Source organism: Solanum stenotomum, chromosome 8 (assembly GCF_019186545.1).
Source record: "Solanum stenotomum isolate F172 chromosome 8, ASM1918654v1, whole genome shotgun sequence".
Taxonomy (NCBI): Eukaryota; Viridiplantae; Streptophyta; class Magnoliopsida; order Solanales; family Solanaceae; genus Solanum; species Solanum stenotomum.
Window position 1 is genome coordinate 5,025,050 of NC_064289.1, and position 20,817 is coordinate 5,045,866.

Genomic DNA, 20,817 nt, shown 5'->3' on the forward strand with positions numbered 1-20,817 from the left:
TATCTGAATCGCAGATAACGATAATGTTATAAAGAGACTTGATAATTCAAGACATTTATAAAAATTTGGATATAGCTAATTCTTAGCCATATATAATTATATAATTATACTTTGCCATATAAAGATAATTAGGAAAATGCAATATATAACTAGTCTAATACATGATCTGCCAACTTAATTAATTACTAGTCTAGTACATACATATCTACTTATGCAATTTTTCAATATTAGCTCACAAGAAGTTCAAATGAATAGAGGCAAAATGTTCATTAGTTTCCAACAATTATCATAATTCAAGCAGTAGATATATTTAAGCAAAAAAAAAAAAAGGGATTGAAGGCATTTTTGCTAATTATTTTGGCTATTTTTCTTGTGATAACATCAAAGGTTGCAGCTAGGGAGTTGGTTCAAAGATCCCTCACTTCCTTAGAAAAGGGTATGATTTTTCGTGGTATTTTATGTAAAAGTGTTACTGTTTTTAAAGTCAAATAATTTACTTTTTCCTAAATATTTTGAATCAATAACTAAGTTGATTGATAATACTTTTCGTATAATTTTTCAATATAAATAAATTGTGGAATCTAAACTCGAATTCTTTATATGACACAAGTTTAATTTCCATAATGACACAAGTTTGGGTGGGTCCGGCCTTTTAGTAACTTAGAAAATTTTTATTTGTCTAAATTCAATTCATCTAAAAGTTGTAAAGTCGATCCATGAAAGTATAATATACCCAAGTAATTGGGTGGGTGATCAATTGCCCACCCTTTTAGTAACTTATATCATCTTGATAGTTGATCCCCTGATTTAGTACATTTAAAAATTGGACTGATGTGTGATGAATATATATATATATATATATATATATATATATAATCCAAAATGATTCATGAAAAATCATTTGAGATATTATATAAAACCTAATAAAGAAGAATTTCTTTGATAGCTTTATTTGTTATTCGAAAAATTATAAGAATTGGAGAAAATTAACTTGCATATGTATGATTACTGGAGCAGGAGCAGCAAGTGAGGTAAATGAAGCCAAAAGTTTATTAATTCCAGGAATTTTAGGAGGAGGAGGAAACATACTTTCTCCATTTCTTGGAGGATTAATTCCAGGTATCGGAGGAGGATTACTCCCACAAACAGGAGGACTTCCCAGAATTGAAAGACTCCTTGGATCTAAATAATTAATTACTGAAAAATATTTATGGCGTCTACTTATATATATATATATATATATATATATATATATATATATGTTGTGTGTTTTAGTAGGTAATAAGTTCTATTATTGGACATATGAATAAATATATACCACCAAGCAGTGAAGTGGTAAATAATCATCCTGGGTATATATGAGTCACTTTGATATAAAAAAATATGAATAAATGTATGATAAATGGCCATTCATTTACTATGGATGGCTATCATCCCATGTTTCTTTGTATTATATATATAATAATAATATACAAAAGTTTTATTGATGTCTTTACAAATCACATATTTTGATACAATGAGAAAGGGTTAAAAATGCTCGTAATGCATTAAAAAATGACTTGAAATGCACTAGTTTCAGCTATTGGATCAAATTTTTCACTTTTATCATCTATTGATTCAAAAATATTTTTAATGTATTAGAAATGACTTTAAAATTTCCTTTTTCCGCATATTGGATCAATTTTATCCTTAACATATTAGAAGGGCGATTTAAACTATGAAAATAATATTAGGAACAAATTAGATCTAATGATGGAGGAAATATAATTCTGAGTCATTTCTAATACGCTAAGTAGCATTTTTGAACTAATAGATAGAATGATGGGCAAATTTAATTTAACGGGTGGAAGGAGATCTTGGCCCTTTTAATACCTTCACTAATTGAAGTAGGAAAACAAATTTTATAAGTGATGTTGCAAGTTCATTATCGTCTCCTCACCCGCCCAACACCTCCAGCTAGATACGAACCCAAAATTTAAGGTGGATTCAAACCTTGGTCTCGCAGGTGGTACCTTTGGCTTGTACCAGCAACACAATTGCACAAAGCACTCCTACGCTCATCATGGGTGTACTGTTAATTACATTCTAGTTTTTATCAATTTCCCAATATATATATATATATATATATATATATATGTGATTTTTTCGAAGTTAACGAGTGTACCCCTAACTTTGCACGTGTGTCTGCCTCTGCCCCCAACCCCACCTGTTGACCATCCCCTTCCCCCGTTCTAAACCTCATTCCCCACTTTTTTTTTTTTGGTTAAATTTACTAGAATACATATAAATGCTCTTGAAATAATTTTTTTTTTTTTACTAACTAACTACTAAAAAATAAGTAAGAAATCAACTTACGAAAAATATTTTCCTTACTTATCAAACACATCATTAATCTAATTCTTGATAGAAAAACAAAACTTCATTCTTTCTTGACGAATATTCAGTCAACAAAGGAAAAAAATAAGCAAATTATGATGTTAATTCAATTTTATAGAAAAATAGATACTAGTCATACTACCCATGCTTCACACAGAGGGTCACAAATAATTTGTAATATTTTCATGTGATTGAAGAAAAACAGGTTATATATTCGTTTTTTTTATTTATTTATAGGAATTTTTCTTATACATTCAACTTTCCAAAGAATAAACATTTACTAAAATGTTTCAGAATTATTGGTGTCCGGCCCCAAAAAGAAATTATTCGTGTTGACATTAGTTGCTTACCTAAAATCTACATAATAATTTCTTATCACATTATTTGACCTCATTTCTATTTTTTAAAGTCTAACTAATTAATAATTCTTTTCTAACCAACAAATTTCCTAAAACTTTTTAAAATATATAGTTTAGATATATGATGGGTATGCCCTCTTTTATAAGTTTTTTTTTGTTGAGCTATTGTGGAGTGTGACAAAAGAAAAACATGAAGTGGGCTTAAACTTGGAAGTCCATTTGGATCTAATTGGGCTTGTAAGGGCAACCACGGTGTTCAATAATAAATTGTCGTGGCGAAGGTTAGATCTCATAAAATCAGCGAAGTTAAGATTTCGTATGTGTTATATCTTTTCGATCGAGCGAGAACTTATAAGGGACTTTATTGCCCTTTGAGAAAAGTCCAAAAAAAAAGAGCAATGATGAAAAATAAGAAGGGCCCAACCGGGTTCGAACCGGTGACCTCTTGATCTGCAGTCAAATGCTCTACCACTGAGCTATGGACCCATTTGTTTAAGCAGCTGATATATTCTATTTTGTTGAAATAATAAAGAGTGAACTCTCTTTTGGTCACAGAAAGTAAAAACAAGTAGTTCCATTGCAACTATTTTAAACAGTGATAACTCTGTATTTTGTTGGAATAATAAAGAGTGACTTCCATAAAATTGGACAATCAGAGCTCCCAAGTTATATTGATTTATACAAGTATATTTTGTACAAGACAAACAAGCACGTTGTAATTTCATGAGCTAAATTACTGAGTATGATCACAAGTCTAAAAATTGAGTCAGCACTATTGCACTCGCCAAAGCAACAAACCATTGGGAACTCCAAAACCCGCCTCGTAGTACAAAGTCCTGCATTGAAAAAAAAAGAATAATATTAAAAACCACAAAAACTATCTTTAGAAATCACGATAGATAATTTGAGACAAAAAACATACCTTTGATGCTGAAGAAGGCACAAGTCCTCTAAATCCAATTTTATAAGCTATACTTCCATCAGCTTTAAACAATCCAAAATTCCTCTCTGAAGTTGGGCCAGGTTTCTGATTTTCATTAAACAAAGCAAATATATAAGCCCTCATCACCATTTTAGGCCTATGTGGTGTCCCTTTTTTCTTCAACAACAATTTATGCAAATTATTATTATAAGTTCTTGCATTTTTCACATTTGCACCAGCTTCATTTTCATCCCCTTGTGATGCCCATCCTGTTTCTGAACAAATTACTGGCATTTTCTCGAACCCTGCCTTCTCCAACGCGAAATATGCAGCATCAATCATTGCCTCAAACATGTTATCGTAATGCAACTTGGTTTTTGCATCATATATACCACTCGATTTCTCGAATAATGCATAGTTAAGATCAATGTGACTAGGGTCACTCTTGTAGGCCAAAAAAGGATATGCATTTATGTAAAAAGGTGAACCAATTTGTTTCGAAAAATTTAATAATGGTAACATGTATGGTAGTATACTTTCTTTAAATACACCAGCTGATGGAGGATATGTGTTCTCAAAAACAGCTTCTGAATGTGGACTTGACACTTCTATTTTGTGTGATAAGTCCAATTTGTCAAGTGCATTATACACATTTTTAACAGCAGGGACTAAAACTTCCCATAGTTCAGTATCTCCTCCTCCAAGAATTTCGTTACCAACTGCTATGCCACGAATTAAGGTACCGGGGAGGTAAGGTTGTACGTTTATTTTCACCCATTCAATAGCGCGATCTTCATTCACACTTATGTCTTTGAGGAATTCATTGCCAAGTCCTATGATGATTTGAATTTCAGAATCTTTAAAAGCTGTTAGAACACTATGATCCGCGTCATAGATTCTAACATTCTTTATTTTGTTCGCCCTGAGAAGCGTTACAACGCTTTCTGGGGCTGGGATGTTGTCTGCTAACCTTCCATAATTTATCCCATATGTACCTGTGAATGCATCTGCCACCAAAACTTTGTACAAGAAATAACAAAAGTAGTATTAGTACATGGTAAAAAAATATTTGTTTCTCATCTAAGCAAAAGAAGATTGAAATAGAAAGCGATAAAAACAACTATGTCTCAATCCCGAGCAAGTTGGGATTGGCTAGCTATATGAATTCTCACTATTCATGTCGCTCCATTCAATATACGTTTACACAATTAGGTTTGAACTCTATTAGGCTTATAAGAGGTGAGTTAGGGCAAGTTGAAGCTAGCTAGGCGCCAACTTAGCATCACTTGGCGTGCATATGTTGTAGAATGCATTTTACAACATCAACTCAATTGATGCTAAATTGGCCCCTATTGAACCTTATCAATGTTTTTCAGGACATAGATAAGGGCATCACATTGCACTAAGTTTTCTCTATACGAGGAGTCTGAGAAGGGTCGGACCACAAGGATCTATTGTTCACAGTCTTACCTTGCATTTCTGCAAGAGACTGTTTCCACATCTCTTACTCATGACCTTACAGTCACATGACAACAACTTTATCAGTTGTATCAAGACTCCTTTGAGGATACAGATAGTATAGTTTGAGATCATAATAATAAAAACCTAAAAGAGCAGCAAAGCAGGGAGATAAATACCATTAAAGAGAAGAATGAGACAGAGGAATAAAGACAAGTAGGAAGTCATTTTTTTGTTAGTAGTATAAAATGTATTCCAATTAGTAATATATGTAACAAAGATGGCAGCCAATAGTGGTAACTTGGGATACAATGCTTCTTCATTAGGCAAATATGGCATAGTTGATAATCCAAAACAATTAAGATTCCAAACTTTAGTCCATAATGAAAGGCAGGGGAATTAAATTTATGGTTTCTGTAAGAGGAAAACGTTTAGTTCTAATGTTGTTTTAGAATTTATTCCAACCTTTTCAAAACAGTCATTACTTTCTTCCCTCTAAATTCTAATATCTTTTACCATATAGCATTCCTCCCATTGTCATGTACTTGCCTAGCAAAACGGGTTCAGAATTAAAAATATATAAGTTTTGAATTATATAGCAAGACAACTTAGTGATTGGAAATTGATAAAATATCACTTGTAAAATTCATTTTCTATTTTTATTGGGAAAGTTTCTAAATATTTAAGTTTTGGATTATATGACAAGATAACATATTGGGTCGGAACATGAGAAAATGTAACTTGTGGAATTATTTTCCTACTCTTCGGAAAAATATTTTTCAAAAAATTTAACTGAATTTGAAAAAATAAAAATATGCTTTATACCAAAGGCAAGAAAAACGACAAAATGTTGGTCAAACTATAAGCCACAAAATGAAAATTATATCACACCATATTATCAACTTTTAAAAATGTGAATTAAGGGGTAAAAGGTTATACATTTTTTATACATAAAAAAAAAAAATGGTATAACATAAAAATAAATCTTTATAGAATTAGTGTTCAATGGGGCTCATTTCAACTATTTCCCCACTAAAATTAGTAACACATAGTTTAAGAGGTTTTTGATCAAATAAGTATAAAATTTTTGAAATAAAGTGTGAAATTGTTTTGTTTTATATTTAGTTTAAATTTTGTATTTTTGTAAGTAGCTTTGATTTGCATTATTTGAATTGAGGATTTTCAGAAATAATTTTTTTATCTCAACAAAATAAGAATAAAGTATGCGTATATTGTACATTACTCAACCTTCACCTATGAAATTACAAATGAAATTGTTATCTATTGTTATAGTAAGAATTTTGTATATTTGATATACATAATTTTACTGATACAATACTAGTGATATAATTTTTAATTATATTTAATATAGGATAACAATCATGAAACTAGTTAATCCAAAATAAAACAATCATATGATAGAATGCCTTTCTCCCGATGTTCATCCAAAATCCTTTAATGTCAGTGTTAAATTAAAAATTAAATCGTATTCAAATTTATCTAATATAGAAATAAACATATTTTATATTATACCGGATACTCTACTTTTAATCAAATCAACCAAACATTACAAATAAATATATCACTAAATAATTTCATAATTTATTTAATTCTCATATTATAATCCCCTCATTCCAATTGAATGTAGTTAAATCACCTAGATTGCTCTAGGACTACTCTGGCTTAGTTTTCATCTATTGAGGAATCAAATCTCAAGACAAGTCAAATATTGAGGACCAAATCAAAGTTTAGACAAAACTTATAAGGATCACTTGAATAATTTTACTGGGTACATACTTTAACGCACGGCGTTTCACTCTTCTCCTCAGTTCGAGTTTCGAGAACTCCTCGACGATTTTTTTTCGCAGGTAAATTACTAATTTTAGGGCTTAAATTTAGGGTTCTTCCTTACTCCGTAGTAGAAATAATTTGTTTATTCGGATTTCTAAGCTCTTACATGTATGGAATCATCTCCGCCGTTTTTTTTTGTTGCTTCAATTTGATTCGGCTGATATAATTATCATCTGAAACGGCGGCAGATATAATATCGGAACAAACTTTTGTTATTCAGATACTATATGAACAGTATATCGAACTTAGAAGACGATACGAGAGTACTGTACTGGTATTTAGGGTTTATATTCATTGGAGTGAAATTAATTTGATTATGTTTGTGTTCCCCAACTATGTATGTATCTTTGTTGTGCATTCTGATTAAAATTTTAACACGATGTGCAAAGTTGTAAAAAAAATCAACAGTTTTGAGTATAAATGTTACCGGATAGTGTATTGTTTTGCATTTGAAACATATGTTCCGGTGAGTTCCTGTGGTGTCCAGGCCATCTTTTGCACAAACTAGTTCCACGGGATACTTGCCATCTCCCAGGTACTAGGTGAATTCAAATGAAGATTATTGTTTGATATTTGTTTTTTTCGTAATTCTAGAGTCTCTCTGAATAATGGAAGTTGTGTTGTTATGCAGAGAAAGAATAATATTGCTTTAGAATTGGTAGAAAATCCTATTGCCCATTTTGGTGTAAAATGGTTCATCTCTTTGCTCGGTGGAATAATCTATCTAGGTTTAATTATGTTGTAAGCTTTTCAACAGGAATAAAAGGGATATATATATAGTACTCAAGCATTCATCTTTCGTTTTTATGAAACCTAAACTATAGCTTTTGATCTTGGGATTTAAGAAAAAAACATTTAGAAACTGACTGACTAAAGGTGGATGAGAAAAAGGGATTTGGTAATATTTTATGTTTGGCAAAAATTGACCTGTGTTTGCATTACTCCATATCTTTTATGGGTATTAAAGCAAATGACAATATTATGATAATTCAAATCTCTACTCGATTAGGCCGCCTTCAGCTCTTTGTTTGATATTCTCAATGACTTGTTCTTCCTAGAAAAATGAGCAAATGCCCCACCCATAAGTTTAGCCAGCAAATTGTTTTATTCAACATAGCTCTTATATTGCCACATTCTCGCATATTAGTTTATTTATTTTGCTTAAAAGTATTTTAACTTGTGGACTTCCTTTAATGGTTTTGACAAGGTTTAAGCATCAGTTTACCAAGAAGCTGACAACTAAGTTTCTGCTCACTCTGCAACATGGCAACTGGACTTGGGCTTGAGTCTCTTGTTGATCGTATGTTGTCCTAGTATTTATTTTCTGTCTTGCTTAATGAGATTAGCTCATGTTTTAAGGAATGTCACTCTTTGTTTTCTTTCTTTTGGTGTTTCCAGAAACTATCTCAGTTATTACAAATGATGGACGGAATATTGTGGTGAGACATTGTTTTGCTTATGTTGCCAATACTGGGCTGGAGACCCTTTATTTTGCTGACTTCTTGATTCTTTTTCAGGGAGTTCTGAGAGGATTCGACCAGGCTACAAACTTGATTCTTGATGAATCTCATGAGAGAGTATATTCAACAAAGGTTCGTCTGCGTCTATCTGAAGAATGCATTAATCATGTGTAGACATCTCTTTTTAATACTGGTGTTCAGTTATTTATAAAAATTACTTTTGAACGATATTTTGATATATGCGGATGTTTCTATTTGTTGCTTGTAGTTCCCTAGGATTCTTTGTATTTTTCCGGCTCATTAATATTTGCTAGAATTTATCGAGTCATTACATGGTAGTCTAGTTTGTTGCTAGAAGTACTTTTTGAATGCCTGAATATTTGGATTTTCTGGTCCTACTTTCTATCTAAGTAGACAGTATTCTCATAAAAAATTTGCCAAAGAAGTACAAAGCAACAAGCAGCTATCCATTCTTGTTAAACAGGATTCCAACTGTGGGACCTTCCTACTATCCACTATTAGTATCAGTGTTACTAGGAACAATTCATTTAGTTGTTCACTGCAATTTAAGAAATTCCCTCATGGTTGCACAATCTAGGAATTAAAGAGTGAGATTATATCTTCAATTTGGCTTTATCTGAAAATCAGGTAACATAATATCCTCATGGTAGAGTATGGTTTTCCTCCTTTTTGAGCCGAGGGTCTATCCGAAACAGCCTCTCTACCTCACAAGTAACAAAGGTAGGGGTAAGATTTGTTACATCCTACCATCCTCAGACTCCACTTGTGGGATTACACTGGGTATGTTGTTGAGTATGGTTTTCCTGAATGTCGGCCCTGTAGCAGTTTGCAGTAGACGTGAAACAAGATGCTTTGGTATGAGGTGAAATTGTGTTTGCTAACTATAGATTCATGCTATACTGGGCTTTTTTCACATTAAGATTCCTTTATTTTCCATGCTTATACCCCAAAAAGTAAAAAATGATTCCTTTTTCAAATTATGCTGTGGTTTATTTGCATTATTGTGCTTGGTGTGTTAAGTACTACTAATCCTTAGCTTTTATGTGCAGGAAGGTGTACAGCAACTTGTGTTAGGTCTTTATATCATAAGGGGGGACAACATGTATGTGCACTGTTTGCTGCCACTTCTTATTTAAGGATGCATATGGTTCTCCAAAACAAGGATTCCTTTAAGCTCTAATAGGTTGTTCTGTTTCATTGTTGCAGAAGCGTCGTTGGGGAATTAGATGAAGATCTGGATAGTAACTTGGATATGTCAAAACTGAGAGCACATCCTCTAAAGCCAGTCGTTCACTGACCTGCAACTTGGTGTGAGCCTTGTAATCCTGAGAACGGATGGATGGATCAAACATGAAAACTTCAGACATGTTATGTAGCTAGGAACACAAACTGTTTTAGTTCGTTAGTCGTCATTATATGTTTTATAAGTTTCCCTTTCTGATATTGGCTGCGAAAGATTTTGAACTTTTGTACAACTATCAAATTAAAACTGCATGCATGTTCTGTGTCTAAGAGCACAAATTGTTTTAGTTTACTCTCTTCTTCTGTTTAAGCTGGATAAGCCCACTAAATGTTTCTATTAAAAAGGTCTTTATTATATTTACAGAATGAGAAAATAATCAAATTGGTCCTTAATGTGTGGTGGTTGGATTAGTTTAATCCTGCATATATCCATACGGTGTAACTTCCATGAGATGGGGTAGTTCTGTGTATACTCTTATCTTTCTTAAACTTCACTTATGGTCATAGAATTTTATTGGGTAAAACTCTTAAATGTGTAGAAAAAGTGTATTTTTGTCCTAGACCTTAAAGTAACTATGCAAGTAAATGTTTTTTTTATTAAGTTTAACTAGCAATTCACTTGATTTGTATAAAAATATAAGACAAAAGTGGGAGTGAAGCTTTTCGGCCATAACCAAATATTATATAATTGGAAGAACGGTTAACTTTTGCCACCTTTAATAGAACTCTTATTAATAATAAAGAATATGTGTAAATAAATATGTTATTATTAGAAAGTATATAATACATATTATTTTTAATATGATAAATCAAATAATTAATATAACCCATAACCAATCTCAACTATGAAAGAGTCATATATAGGAAAAGTAAAAATAAAGATAGGATAATTGTTATAATCCAACATTTAGCAATATAGCATCCTCTTTTATCTTATTTTAATCGAATTTTACGGGTGATTAGGCCACTATATCCTAACAAATCATCCTCTCGGTATATGGATAACACAAAAAGTATTTTTAAACAATAAATTTTTATTTTTTATTTATAAGTCATTTTTTTATAAAACAAAAGTCAATTCAAACTCTGCTTAATCCAAATTTTATCCGAAAATTATACAGCAATCTTTCTTTTTTTTCATAATCTTATGAGTCAACGGTTAAAACACACCTAAATTACACTTAATAAATTCAATTTAACCATCCAAATTTAATCAATTGGTCGTTTGCCACCAAAATTAAAAAGAAACCTATAAACCCCTAAAATCCCAGTTTGCCGAAGCTCTCTAAATTATCAAAGAAGACGCCATTGAAGCATGTAATTTTATTGTCGAATCGATTCAAGGTAGTTATTTTCAGCATTTATGATTTTCCTTGTTGTTATTCTCTATTTTCAGTTTTCCCCCTTTTTTTCTGTACAAAAATTGACTCTTGTTATTCTGTATAGAAGGAGTTTGTAATTGTTGACATGTTTCTCAGGATTCACAATTTGGTCTGCTAAATTCAACAATGTCTTCGAGTTTTCAAGCTTCTATACTTGTGGCTTCCCCATCTCACCCCAATTCTGTAGCTTGGTCTGAGGAGAATTTGGTGGCAGTAGCTTCCGGTCATATTGTTACCATATTGGTAAATTTCTTGTTCACAGCTGATCCTCTTGTGCCTTTCTTGTAATAAAAAAGTTTGCATCTTTGGACTCGTGCAATGCAGAGCCACTTGGGGGTGGCTCTCCTAATAGGATTTTCTCCATACCTAGGCTCGAACCTGAGACCTCTGGTTAAGGGTGGATTAGTCCCATCACTGCACCACAACCCATGTTGGTGATTTAGTATCATTGATTAGGCATTGAATCAGCAAACGTGCTAGTGAAAAATAATATTTTTCTGTCTTTCAGAATCCAGCTAAACGATTTGGATCACGAGGTCTCATTACTATACCTCCTGGCAAACCTTTTTCTGTTGGGTTAATTGAGAGAAAAGGTAATGTTATATGTCTTGTACAGTTGATTTTTGGTGCATGAATGGGATTCTTGTTAGTACAAGATGATGTTTTCTGTGCAGAACCATATATTGTATAGGTTATTTGTTTTACTATCACTTGGGTATCAGGAAATTACCCACATTAGTAAATTTATTACTAGTTCAAAAAAGTGATGTGAATTAGTTAGACAACTTATTAATGGTTCGTATATGTGTTCCAACTATGCCTGAATTTCTACTTTAAATCTTCACAGATTTACTCTCTGATTGTATGTTACATATTGCATTATCTCGAGACTCCTCTCCCCAAGAAAAACAATATCGGGAAAATCGGCCATGTGTCCGGTCAATATCCTGGTCACCTATTGGATTTGCTTCAAATTCTGGGTATGATCTATGAAGCATATCAGTTTAATGATCTTTGGTCGTTCTCAACACTAATGTGAATAACAATGTTTTTGCTTGGTGTAGTTGTTTGCTTGCAGTCTGCACTACTGAAGGACATGTGAGGCTTTACCGGATGCCATTTCTTGAGTTTTCAACAGAGTGGGTAGAGGTATGAATCGAACAAGGATGTGGAATAGTATATTTATAACGTTTTGGCTACTTCGTCACGGATTGAAGACTTCAATACCCAGTGCTATTCTTTTGAAAAATAGTATTTTACTACCTCAGAAAATGCCTGAAAGCATTCAATTAGTTCATGTCTTTGGTTTTAGATTGTATTCCTGTTCAATTCTTATCCCAGATCCTTTATCATTTTGGTGTGAATAACACTCTCCAATTCGCATCTAGAAGTTCAGTTTAGAACTTGAGAGTCCTCAGTGATCAAGCCACATGGTTCTCTTGAACAATTTCCAATGGGTTTCTCCCGTTTCTTCATAGTGATCTTCCGTCCTTTATCCTTCTAGTCTTTGCCCATTGATCTAATTATCAAACTTCAACAGGTCATGGATATATCAAACATGCTGTATTGCTATCTCAAAACTACCAATTTTCAGGCAGCAAACTTTAGAGTCTCAGAAGGTGCTGATGTAAGTTAAATTCATTGTTTCTCCATTGTGTGGGTTTTACTCTTTTCACATGAAACAGTGCCTCTTCTCTGTATCTTCAGCTGTATTTGGTTTGACTTGAACAGCCTAGTCAAGCTTGCTTTGATGAGGGAGATGATGATGATCTGCCAATCTCTATCATGATAAAGGAACTTAAGCGTCGGAGACTGAACGCATTGCCCGTACTTGCTGATCTCTTTGGTTCTTCCAAGTATTTTCACTATGCATGAATATTGTACTATCACATGCTGTAATTACTTAGACTGCAAGGAATGTAGACAGAGATAGAAGGGAAAAGAAGTGAACATTTAAGAACTACCTTTGCCAAATGATTATTTAGTTATTTATATGACGAAATTTGCTTATTACCAACTTCAATACCAGTTTTTCTTATGATGCTATTACTTTTTTGTTAGGTGATGGAGGTTAAAGCATGCAGTCAGAAACAGAAAAATACTTTTACTGCTCCTCACTTAAGATCAAGGTTTTCTAAGAAAGTTTTTGGAGATGGCTGTCAATCACTAATCACTGCCGAGGAATATGCCTCTCGCAATGCGATGCTGTCCTCACTCATTGTTGCGTGGTCACCCTGTCTGCCACAGACATCTGGATGTGGTATATCTTCTGCTAATGGCTTGACCAGTAGCTGTTCTGTACTTGCGGTTGGAGGGAAGTCTGGCGTACTATCATTGTGGAGAATTCATAAACCAGAAAGCTACTCTATTATGAACAGCCCTGACTCAAATAAAACAGTGCTTGTTGGACTTCTCGATGCACATGATACTTGGATCACAACAATCAGTTGGAGCTTGTTCATTTCTGATGCTTCAGATCCTCTGCTTTTATTGGCTACTGGATGTTCCAATGGGAGGTATGTATCTTCGTTAATATTATTCAATAATCATAGCAAAAAAGCAGCGATGGGTGCAGTATACTTCAACACATTCTGCCATGAAATGAAAAGAAGTTGTTAGCATGATGACTCCTCTATTTCACCTGATTGTCTAGAGACTCCTCTGCTTTGTTTTTTTCTCCTTAGTATTAATCTTATCTTCTGAATAGACAAATCAAGACAAGAAAATCCAAAACAACTTAGAGCACTTAGCTTCTAGATGAAGAAATGAGGTGGTTTTATAATTGGTAATGAGGACAGAATAAAGTGTCAAGTGGGAAGAACAGTTGAATGAAAGCCTTAAATAAGAAACACGTGTTAGTGACCATCCTATTATAGTAAAGCTAAAAGATCGTTATTAATAGTTAACGTTGTATTGCCAATGAGGAAGTGATGAAGTAATCAATTGGTAAAGCAAGAGTCCAAGAACAGTTGTGTCAAAGTTTCAGGGACGAGATATGTGTTTGTGCCATCCTATATTATAATGCTAAACTTCCTTGTTATTTAGGAAGAAATTAAGTAATCAAATGGTAATAGAACAGTAGAATGGAAGCTTTGAAGGATAGAAGTTTTAGTTAACATCCTGAATCAAACTGCTGGGAGATAATGAACCGTCACTTTCCATTTCCTTCTCTCTAGAGACCTCTGAACCGTCACCTCTAACTTTAAACCGGGCCCAGCGCAGATGATTTTTGAGTGAGGTTGCCTCCTCTGTTTTAATCCATCCCCCACTCATCTGTCGATCTGCTTGAAAGTGGTTTGCAACCACATGTTCAGAGGCGAAGCGTATATATGGGTCCAGACCCAGCTTCTTGCCACCTCTTCTGGCCAACATCCAACAGTGGGTGACCACCATTCAAGCGTCAGTTTGGATTTCTTCCATCTCCAATCTCCATGGATGACATGATCTGCTTCCTTTCTAGATAGAAGTTCAAACAGATACCGGGAATCATTCATTGCATACACATTGATACCGTGTGAAGAGTTCCACTCACTGCATACCCATCTCCGTATGTCATAACATCGTGAATCAAACTGATGCTAAACAATCATACTAACTGCAGAAGACGCCTATAAATGTAGATGTTGGTGTCAGTTAATGCAATGGCTTGCAATATATTGCATTTTTGCACGAGTTAATAGGTTCAACAATTTATTCTTCTTACTTTTCATTTTGTAGTGTGAAAATCTGGCAGGCGTGTTGCAGAAGACTAGTAGAATCATCAGAACCTAGTGGTTCGCCCTTTTCGCTATTGAAGGAGGTCACTTTTTGACATACAAATTTTCTATAATTATTCCTTTTTCACTTCTTCGTCTCATTATCTGTTTCTTATTGTCTAAACAGGTAAACGCTGCCGACTTTGCTATGGCCACTATGGTTTCCCTCACTGTCTCTGTGCAGTCACCTAACAAAATGCTTTTAGCCATTGGCAAGGGATCTGGATCAATTGAAGTGTGGACTTGTGACATTCTTCTTCGTAGATTTGAGAAAGCTGGCACCTATGATGCACATAACCATGCTGTGAGTTCTTATTGATACTCAAATCCTTACCTCTTTAGCATCTGGAGATATTAACTTGTGTTGATGTGTTCTAGGTTACAGGTCTATCTTGGGCTTTTGACGGACGTTGCCTGTACAGCTGCAGCCAGGTAAGCTACTTTATTATTTGGTGTTTCTACTTGGACTATTTTATGTCTATTTTCTGACTTCTGTCCTAAACATTTAAACCACAACATTACCATTCTCTGAATAGTGTTACTGTTATCAACCTAATGGAGAGCACTCTTTGGATGTCTCTCTGACTATGATGGCTGTAAAAGTAATGTAGCATACAAAAATTTTCCAAATTCCGTCCCCCAAATCCCTATGTGAGATTATTTTTTTTGGTAACTAAACAGTTCTATTTACCAAACCTGATGTGAGATTTACATGGAAGTTCTTGCATTTTGAGCATAATTTAATGGTAAGATAAACTTTCTTCCTGAATATTTTGCAGGATGACTCAACACGCTGCTGGATTTTATATGAAAATTCCCTGTGTGAAGTACCTATTCCTTCCAATACACCTGGTGTGGAAGGCTCTGCTGATGTACGCACATGTATCTTGGTTCATGCGTCTCTCTCACCAACTGTTTCATAAATGAAAAATTCTTTGCAGGTGCCAGATGCATTTTGTTCTTGCTTAGGTCTAGCCGTATCTCCGGGGAATCTGGTGCTGGCAGTGGTAATGCATTATCCCTTCAGTCCTTATTTTGAGTGTGGTTTGTCTGCATACTAATTCACAATTTTCAATGAACATAGTAAACACCAATATCCTGGTTAGGCAGATCATATTCAAGAGGGATGTTGCCCCACTTCATCATCCATACAAAGTTTCCAAACTGTTCGACTCTCTATCTGTTGCTTGTTGTTTATTGTTCTAGTTGAAAAATTCCCTCTCCATTTCAATTCATTCAGCACAAGAGTGTTGATACACTCAGCAAAGTCTTTGACTTCATAATAACTCACTGGATTACCACTAACTCTATCAGCAGATGAGAGAAACAGCATTAAATCACCCAAGACTAGTAGGGCCTGTGGCATATCAATAAGGCTGTGCTATAGAGTTCTTCTTTGTTCCACTGTATTGAAGCCATAAACAACTGTCATGACACATTGAAAATTGGTAGTAACATCTCGAACTTCACAATGGATAAATTGGGCAATAGCTTTAAGAAGTGTGGCATTGTAGTGTCGAGTATCCCATAAGATCCAAATGTTTACCATTTACAGCATGTGCTAGTTATATAGGAAGCCCCATCCTGGAACAATGAGTTTGGAGATCCTCTCACTTCTATGTTGTTTGACTCTAGTCTCTAGCAGGCTAATAAACTTGATTTTTTTGGTTTTCATATAATTCCTCAGCTCCTTTTGTTTATAATTTTTATTCACCTCCCTGATATTCCACACTAATAAAGTCATAAGGATGTCGATGACTCTGATTGACATTGTGATCTCCCCTCTGCAATAGTTGGAAACTGTTTCTAATCTTATGAACAAGCACAGATCCAAGCATTGGAAAATTATCAAGGTTGAGTTCTTGACTCTGCGAACTCTCCTTTCCTCTAGAAGTTTGTTGAGTTTGAAGACTTTCAACCTCAGGAACTCCCTGATGTTGTTTGCTTACTTCAGGCACTGTATGCAACTTTGCACTACTAGGCCATTGTATTTGCTTACAAAGGGATAACATCTTTTTGTTGATTGGCCTGGATGGACTGACTAGTGGATACAGCATTCTTTGATTTCCATTCCTGGACCATCTTCTTTGGTGCACCTTTCCTTCTATTTTGTTCACCTTGTTGGACATCAGCTTTTTTCTGGGCAGGGCATATATGTGCAGTAGTTAAGCATTGGGGACTATATTGTGGTTTCCAGTCGAAGTCAACAGGCTGCCACTACTCCAACAACTCATTGGTAGATTGGGGAATTTGACCCAAAGAGGAATATCAGTCAAAACTCCTCACTGAAGTTACAATCAGTGTTCCATGGCTTCCATATCATTGGTTTATTCCTGATGGTGTATGATCTGGAGTAAACAATCTCATTCATATCAACATACCTTGGAATCTAACTACATAGTAGCCTTCATCATGTAAGAACAGTTCCGGATCAGCAATCTTATTCCAAGTCTACTTGATATACCTATACATGAGGGAAAATCCAATAGAGTTTCCAATCACATAAACAATTAGTGGGCATTTTCACTTCTCTATTTCAGGGTCTACTTCCTCCTTCTCCAGTTGAACAACAGCTTGTCCATTAACAAGTTGGGGAGAGAAGTAGGAAAGTGTCATACCATTATCTGCGGATCTATTACCCGAGAAAAGAGTGGCCCGCTCAAGGTTAGGTTCCAGGTCTATCACTTGTTCCATCACTTTGGCACTTACTGGAGTTTCCTGTCACCCTTCTCAGTAGGTCTCTTACTGTCTGCCCAATACTCATTATAGGGGAGCTGAGATTTGAGTGAGCTGCAGTGGACCCCAGTAGCTCTTGGGGTTGTGAATCCCCAGCTAGATTTGCGTCTGCCTCAATACTTGTATCCTCCTGTGTCAATTTGCTGGAACTGGATGAGGGTTTCAGCGGCGTCAGCTGTTCCATATGGTAGGGTGTTTTGAAGATGAGGCCTCCGCCGGCAATCGAAACCTTACAGAACTACCAAATGCTACAAGTGGTTGTTTCCTAGGCCGTCCTGCTCCCTACCCCTCGTCCTCATTCCATGGATCTCGACGGCGCACGTTAGGTCAACCTGCACCGAGAGAGAGGAGAGAGAAGAAAGCATCGGTCTTTATTTTTTAATGATTGATTTTGTTTTTCTCCCCTGCCTGCACAGGATAACTTGACCACTTTTATTCGCTAATATTAACCTAGTAAAATCACACTGAAATATCTTACTGGAAACTCTCCCGTAAAAGCTCAGCAGATAGATAATTCTTGCCAGCATCTTAGGACCATCTTGGTATTTGTTTATTAGAACAGAATGCACCTAAGTCTTGTTAAATCTTGATCAGTATAGTTTTTCAGCAGTTAAGTTCAACTAGAAACTCCCACCTGAAACTATTATGCGCCCTTTATAAGATCTACTTTTCTTTCGTTACAAGCTTCTCGCATTATAAACAGATCATCAGATAAAAATCCTTCTTAATAATGGTGATTATTGAATGAGATGTTTATTCTTTTATGTTCTGTTTTAATACTTTTATACCAACAAAAGTTATACACACCGTGCAGGTAAGAGCTTTTTCTACTGCGCTACTAAATCCAATGTACGAGGCAAGGTATTCTATTTCCCCTTTTTGGCTGTTTGTTGTTATATATTTGTAGATGCCAATTTTCACCTGGATCTAGGTATATCATTAACAGGTTACAGGCTACAGGCTACAGATTTATCTTCTAATAATAAAAACTTGTCATGCTCTTGATAGTACTTTTTACAAAAGAAGGGTCTGGAAGATTCTTTTGTCAACTATTAGTATTTTTTTTATGACTGGTGTTCTCCACTGGGTACGTACGACCTCCCAGTTTCAACAAATTCCGGAGTTTGCAGTTTTAGAATGCTTAAAAAGTCCATATAGTTTTCTAGATCATTTTTCTCTTCCGTCTCCTCATCTTTTGTGAGGGAAAAGTAGGTTTTATTGTTAAAGCTATACCATTATCATTCTCAAGAAAGCTATACCATTATATTCATCTATAAGTTCTCCTACACAGATTTCCTTATCTGCTATGTAAAACTGCTACTTTCCAATATGCATAGATCCATCTTTCAATTGAAGGTAAACATAATCTACATGAACAAAGAATGGATGTCTATACTTGGAACTGTCATTGTGATAAATGGCATTTCGTTGATTATTGACATGTTCTCTTCTGTAAAGTTAAGGCTTACATCTTTTACGGATTCACACTAATATGGACCAGAGATAATCTGACAACTGCCCTGTGCTTCTGTCTATTGTATTTTTGAAAAAAGAGATGATAAACTAGTGGTAGTGCTTTAGTGGGAAGGATAGCTTGCTTGAGAAACTAACATCGCTTTGTTCAAAACTTCCAGGGCTCTGAAAGCTGCAGTAGAATTTCTATGGATTGGAGGACAGCAACTGGAGATTTCCTCTACTGTTTGTCCCGATTTTGATGTTAAAATATTCCCAGATTTTCCTGAGAAAGAGCTAATTAGTTGGGAGAATAATATATTATGGTCATTAAATCAGCATGAACCTTTGGATAAACCACTGGTTGTTTGGGATGTTGTAGCAGCACTCTTGGCCTTTAAACAGTCTATTCCGAAATATGTGGAACATATTGTACTTAAATGGTTGAAATCTTCGGTTGGAGTTTCTGCAAACTTGTCTGAAGCAATTAAATGTCTCTCAGAGATCTCCTCGCGTAAGTTGCAACTCCTCAACATCATCAGTAAGCTGGTAGTCTTGAAAAAGGTGGAGACAGATAAACTTGATGGGAAATCACAGCTTTTGGAGGTCATTGGTGGTGCTGAAGATGAAAGATTGGATTGGACACAGCTTCATTCAAATAGTGAAATGGAACTGAGAGATAGGCTGGTTGGCTATAGCTTTACTGTCTTTCTTGATGTCGCCTCTGCTTCTCATGGAAAGGGTACTAAACCTGGTTACTGGGTCCCTATTGGAACAGCACAGATGGAGCAGTGGGTTGCAATTCATCGTAAAGATATAAAGAATCATCTGAAACTTCTTGCAGATGAAGTACGAACCGTTAAGAAGAGGTAGTTCCACCACATGCCTGTTTTAATAACTTCTCTTACGCATGATCTATGCCATTTACAGTCTTTGTATTTACAACGTTCTGATGTTTCAGTTTTTTTTTTCCAGCTATATCTAGTGTATTATCTTTTTAAGTGTAAAATAGAATAATATTTTGTGATCTAAAATGATGCTCATTTTCTCCTAGATCTTAACTATATACGAACATTGATTGGTTTTAAGGAATATAAAAGGAATTGATAAAAGAAATCTGCATTTTATCTTACTTATTGTTTGAATTCTATCTTAACCAATTGATTAGGTTTTATCACATTGATGCAAATAAAACCTTTTCTTTCTTGATGATGAAACTTTGAATTTTTATGTGCCAGTTATTGTTTATTGACCATTAGTATTCAAGTTGATCATGGCGTGTGATACAGACACGAGTAACATGTTCATGTGGATGTTGCTGATTCTGACTCACTGTGTCTTATTTTGCAGTCAGCGTCCCTCTTTTTGTGAATATGTAGAGAAGGATGAATGTAGTTTCTGCTCAGCATCAGTACCATTTGATTCTCCAGATTCCGCCATCTGTCGGGGGGTGAAGTGTGATACTGGAAATGATCCGACACACAAACTATCTCGATGTGCTGTTTCTATGCGTATCTGCCCAATTGCTCCGGTATGGCATTGCATGTGCTGTCAGAGATGGGCCTCAATATTAGTCCCTTCACCCATCTTCAGAATGCCTGGATATCCTTCAGATTTCAAGTCTAACACAGATGATGAACATCCAAAACCTTGGTGTCCCTTTTGTGGGATTCCTTTAAAGAAATTACTGCCAGAATTTCTACTCTCACCATCATTTGTATAGGTCAAGTAAATAGAGACAAAGTTGTAATGTTAGTTGACTTCATCAAAAAAACCATTATTATGTTGGTCGAAAGTACTTGA

At 34.8% G+C, this 20,817-nt stretch overlaps 3 protein-coding genes and 1 non-coding gene across 6 annotated transcripts; 2 read left to right on the forward strand and 2 right to left on the reverse strand.

Moving 5' to 3' along the window:
* Window positions 1-3,149: 3,149 nt before the first annotated feature.
* Window positions 3,150-3,221, reverse strand: TRNAC-GCA (transfer RNA cysteine (anticodon GCA)). The gene has a single exon. It is a non-coding gene; the product is annotated as a tRNA-Cys (tRNA).
* Window positions 3,222-3,396: 175 nt separating this feature from the next.
* On the reverse strand, window positions 3,397-5,343 carry LOC125873362 (glucan endo-1,3-beta-glucosidase 14-like). Its single transcript, XM_049554275.1, has 3 exons — window positions 5,295-5,343; window positions 3,658-4,676; window positions 3,397-3,571 (listed from the first exon to the last, which is right to left on the reverse strand). The coding sequence occupies exons 1-3, from the start codon at window positions 5,341-5,343 to the stop codon at window positions 3,482-3,484; spliced, it is 1,158 nt and encodes a 385-aa protein (XP_049410232.1). The 3' UTR covers window positions 3,397-3,481.
* A 1,580-nt stretch (window positions 5,344-6,923) lies between these two features.
* On the forward strand, window positions 6,924-9,981 carry LOC125874710 (sm-like protein LSM8). 2 transcript variants are annotated; one of them, XM_049555714.1, is made up of 6 exons: window positions 6,924-6,983; window positions 8,174-8,266; window positions 8,365-8,405; window positions 8,484-8,558; window positions 9,497-9,549; window positions 9,654-9,981. In XM_049555714.1, the coding sequence occupies exons 2-6, from the start codon at window positions 8,230-8,232 to the stop codon at window positions 9,742-9,744; spliced, it is 297 nt and encodes a 98-aa protein (XP_049411671.1). In that variant the 5' UTR covers window positions 6,924-6,983; window positions 8,174-8,229; the 3' UTR covers window positions 9,745-9,981. The 2 variants fall into 2 exon arrangements, with proteins under 2 accessions (XP_049411671.1, XP_049411669.1); XM_049555712.1 differs by lacking the exon at window positions 6,924-6,983 and adding an exon at window positions 7,361-7,508.
* Window positions 9,982-10,900: 919 nt separating this feature from the next.
* On the forward strand, window positions 10,901-20,759 carry LOC125874705 (uncharacterized). 2 transcript variants are annotated; one of them, XM_049555703.1, is made up of 16 exons: window positions 10,901-11,033; window positions 11,168-11,314; window positions 11,580-11,664; window positions 11,919-12,051; window positions 12,136-12,220; window positions 12,612-12,698; window positions 12,803-12,898; window positions 13,133-13,587; window positions 14,789-14,870; window positions 14,954-15,130; window positions 15,205-15,258; window positions 15,606-15,698; window positions 15,768-15,833; window positions 18,377-18,423; window positions 19,197-19,883; window positions 20,365-20,759. In XM_049555703.1, the coding sequence occupies exons 2-16, from the start codon at window positions 11,198-11,200 to the stop codon at window positions 20,735-20,737; spliced, it is 2,637 nt and encodes an 878-aa protein (XP_049411660.1). In that variant the 5' UTR covers window positions 10,901-11,033; window positions 11,168-11,197; the 3' UTR covers window positions 20,738-20,759. The 2 variants fall into 2 exon arrangements, with proteins under 2 accessions (XP_049411660.1, XP_049411662.1); XM_049555705.1 differs by lacking the exon at window positions 10,901-11,033 and having other exon boundaries at window positions 11,149-11,314.
* The last annotated feature ends 58 nt before the right edge of the window (window positions 20,760-20,817 follow it).

What these genes read in the sequence shown, in the direction of transcription:
- LOC125873362 (XM_049554275.1), bottom strand. Translation starts at nt 5,343, where the DNA reads ATGACTTCCTACTTGTCTTTATTCCTCTGTCTCATTCTTCTCTTTAAT. An exon ending in TCTCATTCTTCTCTTTAATG is followed by an intron (nt 4,677 to 5,294) that starts GTATTTATCTCC and finishes TCTTGTACAAAG; the next exon opens with TTTTGGTGGCAGATGCATTC. An exon ending in TGCCTTCTTCAGCATCAAAG is followed by an intron (nt 3,572 to 3,657) that starts GTATGTTTTTTG and finishes TTTTCAATGCAG; the next exon opens with GACTTTGTACTACGAGGCGG.
- LOC125874710 (XM_049555714.1), top strand. Translation starts at nt 8,230, where the DNA reads ATGGCAACTGGACTTGGGCTTGAGTCTCTTGTTGATC. An exon ending in ATGATGGACGGAATATTGTG is followed by an intron (nt 8,406 to 8,483) that starts GTGAGACATTGT and finishes ATTCTTTTTCAG; the next exon opens with GGAGTTCTGAGAGGATTCGA. An exon ending in ATCATAAGGGGGGACAACAT is followed by an intron (nt 9,550 to 9,653) that starts GTATGTGCACTG and finishes TCATTGTTGCAG; the next exon opens with AAGCGTCGTTGGGGAATTAG.
- LOC125874705 (XM_049555703.1), top strand. Translation starts at nt 11,198, where the DNA reads ATGTCTTCGAGTTTTCAAGCTTCTATACTTGTGGCTTCCCCATCTCAC. An exon ending in GAGTCTCAGAAGGTGCTGAT is followed by an intron (nt 12,699 to 12,802) that starts GTAAGTTAAATT and finishes TGACTTGAACAG; the next exon opens with CCTAGTCAAGCTTGCTTTGA. An exon ending in GGAGACTGAACGCATTGCCC is followed by an intron (nt 12,899 to 13,132) that starts GTACTTGCTGAT and finishes CTTTTTTGTTAG; the next exon opens with GTGATGGAGGTTAAAGCATG.